This window comes from Brassica napus, chromosome C8 (genome assembly GCF_020379485.1).
Source record: "Brassica napus cultivar Da-Ae chromosome C8, Da-Ae, whole genome shotgun sequence".
In the NCBI taxonomy this organism is placed as follows: domain Eukaryota; kingdom Viridiplantae; phylum Streptophyta; class Magnoliopsida; order Brassicales; family Brassicaceae; genus Brassica; species Brassica napus.
In genome coordinates this window covers 19,203,828-19,219,119 of record NC_063451.1, presented here as the reverse complement: position 1 = coordinate 19,219,119, position 15,292 = coordinate 19,203,828, and the positions used below count along the sequence as shown (strand labels likewise).

Here is a 15,292-nt window from a genome sequence, read left to right as displayed (position 1 = left end):
TCTCCATATAATCTGTTCCATGGTCTCTGTGAGTATCCTTGTGTAACAAGCTATGATCGTATGCTGTTAGTAGGAAACATGAACACCTTTAGACCACGTGATCATGTACCATATTTCACGGTTTCTTTTCCCTCACAAGACCCATCTATTTCACTGCTTTATATCAGATGGCGTTTCTGTATATGTATGTATGGCCAATACGCCTATCTCTTCTTTAGATACTTTAAACCCCACGTTTATCTTTTCAATCTAATCTTTAATCATTATGAGTACTCTTTCGTGGGTTCATGATCCTCGTATATATCTTTAAACTCAAGTGCTACTCTCTTATGTATCTTTATACAAATATATCTCTTATGTGTCGACATTTATGTATATGGTTCCATTGTGTTCCAGACATGTTCTAATCGATTTGAGATTTCATTATCCAGAACCTTTGTTACCTAGCAGCTTGGCGTCCCAAGCTACATGGTTTGGTACCTTAGATGTTTAGCTGCGCAGCCTTTTTTAATGTCTGGTATGGTTTCCCTTATGACATCGGATCTGTATTCTATGCACCTTTCTCTTTTCTTTCCGAGGTTCCTTATCTTATGGAACACATTGGTATATCTTATATAGACTCTGTAGCAACTTGACTGTGTCTCTTTCTAGGACATCAGACTTTCCTTTGGTGCTAAGCTGGTTATGACTTAGTCATTCTTTTCTTTTATTTTCGTTTTGTTTTGGGTCAATGTGTCTGGCATCTCGATTAGCTAGCTTTGTATAATCTTTCTTTTCTTTGGATGTCTTACATTATATTCTCTAGTCCGAGGATCTTGCCAAGACAATGATGGTTTCTACCATTCTATTTCTCTTATCATTCTTTTGATCTTTATCATTCTTTACCCAGCTTATAACTTTCTCCTTTTAATGTTGGATAGACGGATTCTTTGATCATGCAATCTGTGTACCTGGCCACAATCTGATCACCCATATTTGGCTCAAGGTCTCTTTAAAACTCGTGGGAGAAAGACATACTTTTATCCAACATATATTCCCAATCCTCTTCTGAGGTTCCATCTTAGACGGCACATATATGTATGTGGTGGTTTATTCAAAATCTCTTAAGATGGTGTATGTCTGGTTTATGACCCGTATTCAATCTGATGAGAATATCTATGCTCACTTATATGGCCTGATGCATATTATCCTTCTATACATGTAAATTCATGATGTCCCCAAGCTTATAGACTTTTAGAGTCTTAGCCTTATAGATAATGGCTTATACGGCCGAACCTTTATAGGTAATGGCCTTTACGGCCGAGCCGTTTATAGCATGGTCATAGACCATAGTAGTACACGAATTTGTAGTGTGGTCATGGATTTAGGGTTTTATCCTCTCTCCCCCTCATGAACATACTATAATTTTCGTGATGCTTAGGACAATCAAGCCTAATGAGTTTCCCTTGTGTACATGTTACACAACGTGAGATCTTTATGGGATAACTCTGTGTGCCTTTCAATAACAATCTTTGCATCAAGTTTTAGACTAGGATGGCTAATCCAGTCGTGCCATAAAAGTATATAATTTCGTGGGATATATCAGTATGGTCACCACGGCTCTTGCCTCTTATCATACTGATCTGTAGCATAGTTTTGATCAGTAGAGTACGTAGGTATAGTCTTGACCACTTTCTTATAAGGTCTTAGGTGTTTTCTTTCTTTAAATCTGAAGGAACTTGTTTCCTTTTGCCCATTGTTTCTATTTGGAAACAATTTTACTATAACTCAATGGGTCATACATTCTTGGGTGTATATAATGCCCTTTAGGCAATGCCTTGGCCATAGATTTCTTACTAGGCTACTATACCCGTACTATAATGCTCTTTAGGCAATTTCTTTATCAATAAAATCATTCACATTATCAAGCAAAATCAGGCAAGATATAATAGCAATGAACTCAAAGCATTTCATAAAACAATAAGACAAGATGTCGATTTTAGTCTTTGAGACAATCAGAAGTCTCAAAATCCAAGTGGTCGTCCTTTTCAAGGTCGGAATCATCATCAGCATCATACCCGGTATCATGAACCATATGGGCTTCCGGGTTCTTGTTCTTAAGGCTCTCTTGATAGAGCTCACATAGATGTTTAGGGGTTCTACAATTCTTGGCCCAATGGTTACTCATCCCGCATCTGTGACAAGCTGATTTGGTCGAGTTAGACGGTTTGGATATGCCGCCTCGACCACGGCAATAACTTCCTCGGCCATGACCATAGCTGGAACCACGACCACAGTTATTGTGGTTTCCTTGCCGGCCATATGAGTAGTTGTCACGGCCACGTCCTTTGTATCTACTACGGCCTTTGCCGTGTGATCTCTTATCATCATGGACGTGGTTGCACTCTTTGGGATATTTCTTTTCAGCCTCATTGGCTTCTGGTAATGATGTTGTTCCGATGGGTCTCATCTCACTGTTTTTCATCAGGAGTTCATTATTAGCCTCGGCCAGGAGTAGGCACGAGATCAGATCAGTGTATGAGGCGAAGCCTCTCTCTCTATACTGCTGTTGCAGCAACACGTTCGTCGAATGGAACGTGGAGAATGTTTTATCAAGCAACTTTTTCTCGGATACTTCCTCACCACAAAGTCTCATCATTGAGACTATCTTAAACAATACTGAATTGTATTCATCCACAGACTTATAGTCCATGAATCTGAGATTCTTCCAGTCATGTTTAGCCTTTGGTAATAGCACCGTTTTCTGGTGATCATATCGTCGCTGTAAAGCGGTCCAAATGTCTAGTGGATTCTCCATGGTGAGGTACTGATCTTTTAGACCCTCAATGAGATGGTGGCGTATAATACTTATAGCCATGTACCGATTCTTATCTGTCTCATTGTTGCCCTCGATGATAGCATCACCGAGTTCCTTTGACCTCAAGTTAATCTTTGTGTCAAGTGCCCATTGCAAATAGTAGTCTCCGGAGAGATTAAGGGCAACATAGTCTAGGTTGAGATTTTCGACATCTGAATCACATTATCATTCGAAATTTAGGGTTTCACAATGTGATCATGTGGCCGCAAGACAATCAATAATCTCGGCCACAAGCAAGTCTTATACAATCATGTTTTCAAACAATCTAAAACGACCATGGTGCGATCAATCATAGATTCTATATTAGGCCGCACGGCCATACAATTCTATGATGCAAACTATTCAAGTTTATACGATCTATATGTCATGCTGGTCGATATTTTAAAACAAGACGAATGCAATTCATATTCAGTTTTATATGTTTATGCAAACAACCCTAATCAATCGGTTTCTTATTATGATATCGAGGGTTTTGATTTAAACAATACTAGAATTCGATTTTAGCAATATGTGATCAAGCTTTCAAGGCCTTTAGGATTTAAATTCGAGATTCAGATTATACAATCAATCTATCAATCCTAAAACTCAGATCATCAATCATTCAAACAAGGAACAATTTTTTAAAAAAAAACCTCAATGATCAATCGATCAAATAAGGACATCAAACAAAACCGATTTACAATTAGGGTTTTTAGGGTTTTGATTCCAAATTTTAGGGTTTCATAACTCAGATCAGAAACAATCAATAAAACAATTAATCATGTTCTAGGGAACCGATTTCAATCTAGTGATTATGAGATGATCAGTTTTAGGTTATACCAATTTTAGGGTTTGATCAATAACATCGGATTTCCATAATTATGGATTAGGGTTTTAGGGTTTGATCATTATGTTCTCAGATTATTCGGTATACCTTTGTTTGTAGGGTTGAACCGGACCACCAAAGGGAACGGATGAACCTCGAGCTGGAATGAGAACAAACACGAGCTGGACACGAGCTGGTTGCTTTCGGATCGTGAACAGCTGGGACGAAGAACGCGTGCCAACTGCTTCCGGGGACGTTCGTCTGCTTCATGCGTCTTCGAGCTGGGGGCGTCGATCGTCGGATTGGAAGCTGGTCCTTCGGGAGCGTGAGCTAGCTGGGAACGTCGGACGCGTACTGGTTGAGCTGAGACGCGGGACACGTTTTATCGGGAACGGGAGCTGGACACTTGTTAACGTGTCGCGAGCGTCTGATCGGTATTGCGAGCTGTCTGATCAGGACCGTTGGCTGGCTCTGTTGTGAACAGGAAACTGAGGAAGTCTAGGATCAGGAACGCTTTAGGGTTTAAGCTGATCGGATAGTTGCAAGCCGGAACACAAGCAAGAACAGAATAGGGTTCTTAGGTAAGTTGCCGGCTAGGTTATGTTTAAGGGGTTGGCGATTTTTAGCTTTAGATTGCAGAGAACAATCGTGCTGATAACGTGTTGTAAAAGAGTAGGGAATTCTGTGTCTTTTATTAATGAATAATAAATCCCTTTATATATGGGTTACAAAAGAGTTTAAATGAAAAAACATAAATGGAAAGATTACAAATCATAAACCAACAAGGAATAGGAAAACTAGTAATATGGAAACCCTAAGTCGGCTGCCTCTCTCTCCTTAGTCGGCCGCCTCTCTCTCCTTAGTCGGCCGCCTCTCTCTCTTCTCTCTCTAGGTATGGGCCGGTTATGGACCGGGCCGGTTATAGACCATCCACTTAATGATTTATAACACTTCGTGTATTATCTGGGGTACGGTTTTTTTTTTTTGTTTGGTGTTTCTTTTGTGTGCGGGAGGTAATTTTAAAGTTAGTAATTGTCTAGTAGTTGAAATTGCAACTATTGCAGAAGGCCCATTAGACTACTTTGTTAAAAGGTTATTTTTTTGTTTGAGAAAAATTAATAGGTTTAAATTTATTTATACTAAAGTATTGTTATACTTTTAACGGGGAAGTCAACGTAAGACTTGTAACTTTTGGTAGGACTGTAATTTCAGTTTTCCGAAACCGAACCGAACCAAACCGTCGGTTTTCGGTTAACCAACTTTTTTTAAACTAATTCCAAAACTAACCAAATAAAATTTTGGTTCGGTTTGGTTATCGGTTAATTTCGGTTTTTAACTTTATTTTTCGAAAATAACCGAATTTATTTATTTCGGTTAATTCCGGTTTATTTTTTAAAAAAATCAGATATTTTTAGTTAAATTCAGTTATTTTCGGTTAGATACGGTTCTGTTATTTCGCATTTTTGTTATTTTAGGTTATTTTCAGTTTTTTTTTTAAAGTCGAAAACCGAACCGAACCGGAAACCGAATTATTTTTCAAAATCATACCAAACTGAACCGAACCCAAAACCGAAACCGAACCGAAAACCAAAAATTTTGGTTCGGATCGGCTGGTTCGGTTCGGACAAATCCCAGGCCTAACTTCTGGTGTTAGTCAGAGAGTTGCACCTGGATGATAATTTTATTGGGCTATGGTTTATACTAATACGTATCTCTTCAAGAATGTTCGATATGTTTATTAACAGTTAGCCTATTGGGATCGAATCTCAAGTTAACTTTCAACCCATTATGGTCGAACAATATATTGTTGGGCCATAATGTGTTGAAAGTTAAAAGCAGAGTTTTAAATTGAATTAGAGTTGTGGAATTGGGCCATGTTGCCTTCTTTGGCGGTGAGGGAAATTTTAGATGTTCCTCTACTTCAAGCTTTGAGTTGTTCCGTTGTGATTTTGAAATCAAGGCGCCATCTCGGTTGTAAAATTTTGTTTTTTTCTGAGAAACAATCAATTAAGGAAAGTGCTAGTTTAATTGCTGACCTTGTTGCTTGGTATTGTCAGAGTTTATGAATCGTTAGCGAATCTGATCGTCTTCTTCTAGATCTGCAAAGTGGGTTTTGTAACGGAAAATGTCTTATATTAATTACTAATCTTTCTTTTTATATCACTTTTGTAGTCTCCCAACTTCCTTGATGCGTTTTTGCTTTTCAGCAGCGATATTAGTATTCTGTTTAGGTTGTCTTGGTTTGTTTACTTTTCTAGTTAAACTAATGACACTACTTGAATTCCAAGTCAAAACTAAAAGACTTGTAAGAAAATTATCCATGATCTTCATTATAAAAAAAAATTAGAATTTGAAGACTTAACAGTCATCTGATATAACGATCACCACTATGTAACAACCAAACTATATGGAGAAACGGATCCACATACAAAGACAACAACATGAATTATCTGCAAACAATATCAATTAATTCCTTTTTCATATCTCCCTTTACCAAAACCGTTTGACCGAACATATATATAAACACAAGTAACACAACACGCTTCCATCTACTCTCAGTTCCTGAAGTAACTTGCTTTGCTAAAACCTTCTTCTGGGAATCTACCACTGCCCATTTGCGTTGAAGTGTGGTGCCCATCCGCTTGTGAATTCCCCACTTCTCTTCCTCATTCAATCATTGACGCACTTTCTGTTAAGTAGGAGAAGAGAAAAGATGGCAAGTATCCTATAACATAGCCGTTTCTAAATTGCATCCATCAGTGCTCTTTTGGATCCTGTGACAAAGTAACAGAGGCCAAGTTAAAGGTGCCTCATATCTTTTTTAATTCTCTTTGTGGCTTAAGATACCTTCCAGATCAGAATGCTGATGTCATACTGCAAGTTACAATATCCAGAGACAGGAGAGATACTTGCTTCCATTGCTATGTTGCTGTTGATTTGAATAAAATCAGAGCAAAGAAAATTGTAGCAACCAGTAGCTTGATATGCATCACTCTGGAAAAAACAGATCAGTAAGAGCATTAAACAATTTTTTTAGAACATTGAGAAAGCAAGAACTGGAATGGAAAGGGAAACATCGACATGGAATCTGGATCCAATGTGATTACCAATTATGACATAGAGTGGCATCGTATTTGTTAAAAAGTGAAAAAGTAACGGTTTTGTTCACTTACGGTTCAACAACGAAACGGACCACAACTCGAGTCATCACGCAGCGTCCTTAAGGTCTGAACCTTGGACAGACTGAACTTGCCCAACAACATCTGCAATGCGATGAACAGATTTAATTCACGAACTCTGCATCAACAACATATAATTACATATACAATAAACTACCAATCGTATACGAAACAAACTTTGCGAGAGCTTGCAAATCATCGATGACTTCATCAATGGTTGTTTGGGATGAACCGGATAATGAAAGGGTGGTCCTTAATCTTGTACATATTTGTACATTTTCTGGCGCGACCAGCAGGGATGGATCAATGTATCACCGAATTCTGCAATCAACGATTGAAGATTTAGATCATATGCTCTAGCAGAATAAAAGAACTGAGAAAAAGATGTTTATAGTTATAATACCTTAAGGAGGAGTACAATGATTCCTATGAATTCACCATGTTTCTTGATGTTTTTCGAGTCCCAAAAATGTAACAGACATGCAATAATGAACTGGCCAGATCTTCCGAGGCGGATATTGTCAAACGCGGAGTGCGAAACAACAGCATCAGAGGGAACATTTTTGAGAATCTTTCTACGTTTAATAAAATGATAAACTGACAGTGGTGCTGGAAATCCATTGTAGTCTCAACCTGCTCCTATTTATAGATTTGAGACGAAAGAAACGGAGACGTCGACATGGAAGCTGGATCCAATGTGATTAACAATTATGGCATAATTAAAACAGATACATTGAACAAAGGAAAGATGAAGAGATAACAAAAGGGTAGACGAAAAGATGAGACTTTGAAAAGCAGAGATGCGGAGTTCAGTTCTGGAAAAAAGGAGGATAATATGGACACTTCCAATGGGGGTTTTTTCTATTGGGGTTCTTAATATATGTGTTATGTATATATATATGTATGTATATATTACATATGTATAAGTAATTGTGGGGTCCACAATTTTTGTGGAACTTCATAGATAAAGATTTTTAAAAGAGGGTTTTAAGAATCTTTAAGAACCCTTATTTATGAGGTTCCACAATAATTGTGGACCCGACAATTATTTACGCATATATAATATATACATATATATATATATACATAATACATATATTAAGAATCTCAATGGAGAGAACCTCCATTGAAGATGGTCTAAGCGGGTGATGCTTAAAACGCAGAGTTTCGTTAATTTATTAGACCAAAAGCTGAAGACAGAAATCATACCAAACCCATAAGTCAGTCGGATAAAGTAAACCGGACATTAAGTGGACCCCATATCCTTTATGAAATGCATACGTGGATAGCTTTAGGAGAGGCAAAAGTGCCTCCTTATATGTAAGATTTATTTAATCAAAGCCACAACGCCCCAACGCGTTTAAGCATCGGAACGAGAGAGCGATTGAGATGAAGACTCATGACTTTATTGGCTCCACCGACGAGCTGATCTCCTATGAACACCACCGGAACGGTGGGGCTGCAGTCCAGCTGAGCCAGTGGTTGTTCTATCTCCTTTCCTCTGTTGATCTCATCTAGCTCATAGATCGTCGGGCTCACGCCAAAATCTAAGAAGAGAGTCTTGATTGTGTGAGACATGCAGCACGAGTTCTTGCTAAAGATCACTACCGACTTCTCGGAAATCTTCTTCGGTAGCTTCTTCATTTGTGTAAAAAATGTGAATCAAATATTAAAACTGAGCTTGCAGTTGGGAATTGGGAATGTTTTGATTAAAATGTATGATAAAGGATGATTACTAGAGGACTTTTAAAGAGATTGCGATATCTTTGTGTGAAGATGATAAGTGAATTTGAGTTTAAATATTTGATGTTGTGAAGGGTATAAGGGTTCTTTATATATAATTTCCTAAGGTACGTAAATCTATATCATATATGCGTTTGTAGCCATTTTTTTTAAGAATCAAGTTTTTTTTGTGAACTTTTAAGAATCAAGTTTGTTGGACAAAAAAAACACATTTTAAATAATGAAATTAAAGATACTGGGAGAATCTGAGAATTCGAGGCTAAAATCGGCTCGCACCTCCTTCACTCTTTGCCTCTTACAGCTAACGAATAAACTATCAACTAAATCGATAAAACGTACAGAAAACAAAATCTCTTTTACATGCGAGGAATATATAAAAATTTTGAACTTATGCGAGGAATATTTTATACGGACAAATAATGTCATATCTTTATAGTACGGCCAGTCGACCACATATTTTCATTCTCAAAGGATATATAGTTTATCACATTACATACATTTAATTAAGTTGACTGCTGCGCATAGATCCATAGTTTTCATATTTAATTTCTGTCATGAAAATTAGAAAGTTTTATTGTGGACCCACTGGATTATCTGTAAAATCCAGCTGATAGCGGTTACATTATTATTAACAACAGTACACTATGGTAAGAAGCCCTTTTTCAAAAAAAAAAAAAAAAATTACACTATGGTATATATATAGGGCGGATACAGGGCCGGGGCAGAATTGGTCATATCTCTGGGAGACTGGGACCTCGTCTCGCAGCGGTACGGTCTGCAACAACCCAAATGAAACCGAAACTGCAGTAGGACATGACGAATGGTCGCGGGTAAGCTCATTTGCCATCTCTAACATGCTATTTTGTAGTAAAATTCAAAACCACAAGAAACAAAAACTAAAACATTAGAAATTAAAGTATTTGTCTAATCTAAACCAAATAGAGAATAAATCATAATTTTAATCCGAATTGCAATAACAAAGTAATAAATAAACTATCACCTAAACAAAACAAGTTGCAAGAAAAAAGATAAAAAATTTAAGTAACCAAACATGTAAATGAGAAGACTGTCTCAAACTTATTGTTAGTTCAATAGAGGTCATTTAGGTTCAAAAACAAATTTTGTTGCAGATATAACTTCATATATATGTGTACTCGAAAGGGAGATTTTTCCAGACATCTTATGCTAGGTGAGGTACTATGGGTGTGACTCTCAATATGAATAAAAGATGTGCTGAAAGAACTATTTGACAGCTTCTTCTGGAAAAACTCGAGGTTCCCCTAGTATCCAATCTATCTTTAGCAATATCAAAGTAGAAATTTGACATATCAATAATTGTGAGTCGTTGTATGATCTGGAATATTTTGAAAAACTGGTAGTTCTCGTAACACTTTTGTATTTTCTTCAAAAAAAAAACATTCTCAAGCTGGAAGAGAGCATGCTGATCAATGATGGGAAAATATTGGTATGGAACATCATTATCAACTCTCCAATCATGAAGATTGCCCAAGATATATCTCAACATTCCTCTGAAACGTAGTTCGATTGAAAGAGCAGAACAAGAGATCGAACTGTCTGGGCTAGTTTGTCTAGTAATCGGGAGCCAGTCATAGAAACAGAGCATGTCGAGAATAATGCCTAAAAGTTTCTAAGCGCGGAGAATTCTAAGTCTAAAAGAATTGTCCTTTGCCTCTTCAACCTCGAAGTCCTTATATACTCCTCCTAGAGGCGGTTTCCTCTTTCCTTTTCTGCCCTCAGTCGAGTTTATCGCTCCGCGGAAATATTCCATTTTCCTTCGATCTTCGTGTTTATCTTTGGAAACTTCACATTTATCCTCCGAACTTGACATTTATCTTCTCTTGCAGAATAAAAGATAAACCGTCATAACAATTGGTCTCGATTTCGTATAAAATCGCGAGTGGGCTTCTAGCCGTGTCTAGGACCCTTTCAGGCCGTTTTCCCACTTAAGCGTTTTTACGATTTATCGAAAGAGCGCTTCCGAAACGACGTCGATTCCGAAGAAGGTTCAGATTTCTCGTATAGTGGAGGCAGTTCGAGGTGTTTAGTTAACCGTTGTCATTTTATTCGATCAATTTGAACTTCATATAAGACAACGAGTTATTGCGGTTTTAAATCGTAAAGTTCCGACGGTGACTCTGATCGAGATGAAACAAGAGCATGTTCGATTCAATCCCGATGGAGGGAGCTATGAGGACGGGACTGTGACAGCACGATCGTTCCAGCTCGGCCATCCGCCGAACTGGACGGGTCCAGCTCGGCGAGCTGGTCGCGTGTTCGATCCAGCTCGGCCATCCGCTAAACTGGACTGGTCTAGCTCGGCGGATGGCCGAGCTGGTCGTGTGTTCGATCCAGCTCGGCCATCCGCCGAGCTGGACTGGTTCATCTCGGCTGATGGTCGAGCTGGGCGTGTTGTCGATCCAGCTCGGCCATCCGCCGAGTTGGACTGGTTCAGCTCGGCGGATGGCCGAGCTGGTCGTTTGGTCGATCCAGCTCGGCCATCTGCCGAGCTGGACGGTGTGCTCTGTCCACCCTTCAATAAAACGGGAATAAGGTATGCTACAGGATGATGATTGACCTCAGACCGGTGGCATTGGAAAGCTTACTCAAAGCTCTATATTGTATCAAAAGATAGGTGCAATCAAACCATGTGAAGGTCTTCATCCATAGCTAAACATCTGTCGCGTCTGTTCAGTTTTGCACCTCAAAAGTAGGGGTGTCAAAATGAGCTATAGCTCATGAACTGGCTAACTGGCTCAGCTCAGCTCAATTTTTCATGAGCATGATCTCTATTTTTTAGGCTTATTTAATAAATGAGTTTAATGATCGAGCTTAAATTAGATCACCTGTTATATGAACGATCTTTAATGAACATGAGCTAACTCATGAGTTTGGTCGTTTTATACTTTATATGTATATATATATATACATGGATGACTTTTATTTTTCTTATGTAAGAAAAAATAATTTCTAAACTAATCATATATATCTTATAAAATTAAAATATAGAACCAAAAAGTAATAAATATATACTAAAATGTAAAAGAGTATTGATATAAATCATCATATCATATATCTTTAGAACTAAAATATAAAACTACATATTCCTAAGACTTTCATGCGGAATATATATCTTTACGAATTGAATAGATAAATAGTTTGAATATAAATAATCACAAGACTTTTATGTAAAATATATTTTTGGATCCCTGATTTAGCTTTGATTGAATATATTATTAGGTCTTCGTTTTATTCAGTATTTAAATATTAACGCTTTTCATTTTTTTAATTATTTTTATAATTTTTTTTTTTTTTTGTCTGGTCGCGAGTTTGCTCATTTAACTCATGATCTAGATGATCTGAGTTCGAGTTTGTATATTGAAGCTCATATAATAAATGTGATGAGCCGAGCTACCTCATGAAAGACCTGAGCTGAACTAAGTTGAGTGAACTAACTCATTTTGACATCCCTACTCAAAAGGTCCGTACGAACGGGTTGGACTGCTTGTTTGGTTCTGTGATCCATTTCTCTCGAGTCTTTTGCTCAGGGACTTTTGTCAAGAGTGTGTCGAGAAAGCTTTCGTACAGAAATACAATTTTTGGACATTTATTTCGAGACAAACGTTTTTGACCCCAACAATGTTTGCTTCTTATTGTCGATAAAATAATTCTAGAACGTCGTACAACCTTTTCAATAAAAATTATACGGAATTTATATTGCGAGAAATATTTTCCGGGGACCTTTAGACATTGATTCCGTCGTGACCGATTTTGATCCCAACAATACTCACCCCTTTCCATAAACCAATTAGGAATATTTTCAAAATACTTCTAACTTCCATAAATCATGAAAGTAATATTTTCAGGATCCTATCAACTTCCATAACTTCATAAGAGTGATATTTCCCTTTCCTAATATGATGTTATTATCTTGGTTTAAGTTATACGATCTTGTTTGATTTCCATCACCAAATTCTGGCGAAGTCTCTGACGGATTCCTTGACGAATCTCAACAAACTCCACCTTAATGACATGAAACATGATCCACTACTTAAGTTAAGCAAACATGTGCTTTGGCAGGCGATATCAAATGCTCCTCAGTGTTCAGACATCCCAAAGGAAGTCCACCGCTTCCTCAAACTTCTTAACCGGAACAACCTTGGTTAATATATCAGCAGGATTCTTAGAAGTACATATCTTCTTCACACTTACATCACCTTGAGCGATATCTCCCTGATGAAGTGCATCTTTCTGCTGATGTGCTTAGTCCTCTCATGATACACATTGTTATTTGCTAGAAAAAAATGCACTTTTAGAGTCACACGATATCTCCACCGTGCCTTGCTTGGATCCAAGCTCCTTCACTAAGCCCCTTAACCACATTCCTTCTTTAACCGCTTCAACCAGCGCCATATAATCCACTTCAGTAGTTGATAGAGCCACTACACTTTGTATACTTGATCTCCAGCTGATTGTATTCCCACTAGCTAAGAAAACATAACATGAGATCGACCTTCTGTTGTCCAGATCCGAAACAAAATCAAAATCACAGAAATCTTCAGTCCCAAAAACTTCATTCTTCTTGAAGCACACTTTCAGATTTTGTGTTCCCTTCAGGTATCTCAATACCCACTTAACCGCAGTCCAATGAACCATCTCAGGCTTACCATAAACTTGCTAACCAACCCCAACGCATACGTCAGATCACACCTTGTACCTATCATAGCATACATTATGCTTCCGATAGTATTAGCATATGGAATATCATACATACTTGTCTCTGCTTCATCATCATCTACGGCAGACAATTTGAAATGTGCATCAACAGGCGTTGACACACTCTTTGACTCATCCATGTCGAATTCCATGATATAACCAGATTGAGATATTGTCAGAATCCCCCTTTCACAATCTCTCTCAATATTCATTCCTAAAACTCTCCTTGCTGGACACAAGTCCTTCATCTCAATTCTACTGCTGAGTAGCTGCTTTACCTTCCTAATCTCTGCCGCATCCCTTGACGCAACCAACATATCATCCACATATAACAACATATAGATGTATGTATTCTTGGTTACCTCCTTGATGTAAACACAATGATCATATTCACTCTTCACAAATCCATGGCTAATCACAAACTGATTAAAACACTCGTTCCATTGTCTTAATTCTTTCTTTAGTCCATAAAGAGCCTTATGAAGTAGACAAACGTGATCCTCCTTTCCTTTAACCTGAAACCCCTCAGGTTGCTCCATGTAAATCTCTTCTTCAAGTGTACCATGAAGAAACACAGTCTTTACATCAAGTTGCTCAAGCTCTCAGTCTAGATTCACTGTAATTGACAACATGTACCTTATGGATACATGTTTCACGACGGGTGAAAACACATCGATAATGAATACCCTCTCTCTGAGAGTATCATTTAACAACTAACCGAACCTTGAATCTAGGCTTCTCAACACCAGGTATACCAGACTTCAGTTTAAATACCCACTTGCAGCCTATCACCTTACGCTTAGTAACCTTCTCACAAGCTTCCTGTTTTGGTTCTTATCCAGTGAAGTCATCTCTTCACTACATGCTTCATCCCACGGCCTTCTCTCCTTCATGTTCATCGCTCCATGATACACTTGAGGTTCTTCGTCACATACATCATCAGATACATATAGCGCAAATGTTGCTACATCCTCCGAGTCAGAGTACCGTGCAGGTGGTACTATTCTTCTCCGAACTAAATCCCTTGCTAGATGATGTCCTTCAAGAAGTTCACCTTCTTCATCTACGTCAACAGCTGACTCAACTGTTTCGTCAACAGCTCCACCTGAAGTCTCAACTTCTGGTTCTGACGCAGATCCTGCTCGAACTTCCAGCATAGCTGTGTCATCTGCTTTTACCTCATAGAAATTCAAATCCTTGTAGACCTTATCTTCTGTAAATACCACATTCCTGCTAATAACACACTTTTTCTCTTGAAGAAGTCAAACTTTGTATCTTTTCACACCTGATGGATAACTGACGAGGATTCCCTTTTTAGCTCTGGCCTTGAGCTTTTTTGATCTGCATGGACGTAAACCGCTGATCCAAATCTTCTTAGGTGCAGATAACCAGGCTTCTTGTCCAACCAAAATTCTTGTTGATTGTACCAATCTATGGCAGAAGATGGACTCATGCTTGTCACATATGCAGACATAGACACCACTTCAGCCTAGAATTGTTCCTCTATACCCAACTCAACCAGAAAACATCTCACCTTCTCCATCAGAGTCATATTGATACGTTCAGCTACACGGTTCTGCTGTGGTGTATGTGCACATGTCCTATGTCTCTTGATTCCATGGTGCTTGCAGAAGTTGGCAAACTCTGCGTTACATAATTCAAGTCCATTGTCTATTCTAAGACAATTTACCTTCTTCTAGACTTGATTCTTCACAAATTTCTTCCATTCACAGAATTTTCTAAATGCTTCACATTTAGCAGCTAAGAAATATACTCAGACCTTCCTTGTCTAATCATCGATAATAGACAAGAAGTATTGATTTCCTGATAGATTTGGCGTCACATTCAGAGATACCCATAAATCAGCATGTACAAACCTTAGAGCTTCACATGTATCATGTTTCCCGATGTGGAAGCTTGAAATCTTCTGCTTCCCCATCACACAGCTCTCACAGAACTCCAAAACTCCAATCT

General features: G+C 38.2%; 2 protein-coding genes across 3 annotated transcripts; both read right to left on the bottom strand.

The window, feature by feature from the left end:
• Nucleotides 1–1,978: 1,978 nt before the first annotated feature.
• LOC111208944 lies at nt 1,979–3,135 on the bottom strand. Its single transcript, XM_022708615.2, has 5 exons — nt 3,120–3,135; nt 2,738–3,009; nt 2,544–2,647; nt 2,218–2,453; nt 1,979–2,106 (listed from the first exon to the last, which is right to left on the bottom strand). Exons 1-5 carry the CDS (start codon nt 3,133–3,135, stop codon nt 1,979–1,981), a joined length of 756 nt encoding a protein of 251 aa, XP_022564336.2.
• Nucleotides 3,136–5,988: 2,853 nt separating this feature from the next.
• Nucleotides 5,989–11,362, bottom strand: LOC106374736 (monothiol glutaredoxin-S4-like). 2 transcript variants are annotated; one of them, XM_048765871.1, is made up of 6 exons: nt 8,051–11,360; nt 7,245–7,527; nt 6,999–7,162; nt 6,836–6,925; nt 6,510–6,656; nt 5,989–6,436 (listed from the first exon to the last, which is right to left on the bottom strand). In XM_048765871.1, the coding sequence occupies exon 1, from the start codon at nt 8,483–8,485 to the stop codon at nt 8,177–8,179; it is 309 nt and encodes a 102-aa protein (XP_048621828.1). In that variant the 5' UTR covers nt 8,486–11,360; the 3' UTR covers nt 5,989–6,436; nt 6,510–6,656; nt 6,836–6,925; nt 6,999–7,162; nt 7,245–7,527; nt 8,051–8,176. The 2 variants fall into 2 exon arrangements, with proteins under 2 accessions (XP_048621828.1, XP_048621829.1); XM_048765872.1 differs by having other exon boundaries at nt 7,245–11,362.
• Nucleotides 11,363–15,292: the final 3,930 nt, after the last annotated feature.

What these genes read in the sequence shown, in the direction of transcription:
- LOC111208944 (XM_022708615.2), bottom strand. An exon ending in AACGTGTTGCTGCAACAGCA is followed by an intron (nt 2,454 to 2,543) that starts GTATAGAGAGAG and finishes GATGAAAAACAG; the next exon opens with TGAGATGAGACCCATCGGAA. An exon ending in TTATTGCCGTGGTCGAGGCG is followed by an intron (nt 2,107 to 2,217) that starts GCATATCCAAAC and finishes AGCTCTATCAAG; the next exon opens with AGAGCCTTAAGAACAAGAAC.
- LOC106374736 (XM_048765872.1), bottom strand. Translation starts at nt 8,485, where the DNA reads ATGAAGAAGCTACCGAAGAAGATTTCCGAGAAGTCGGTAGTGATCTTT.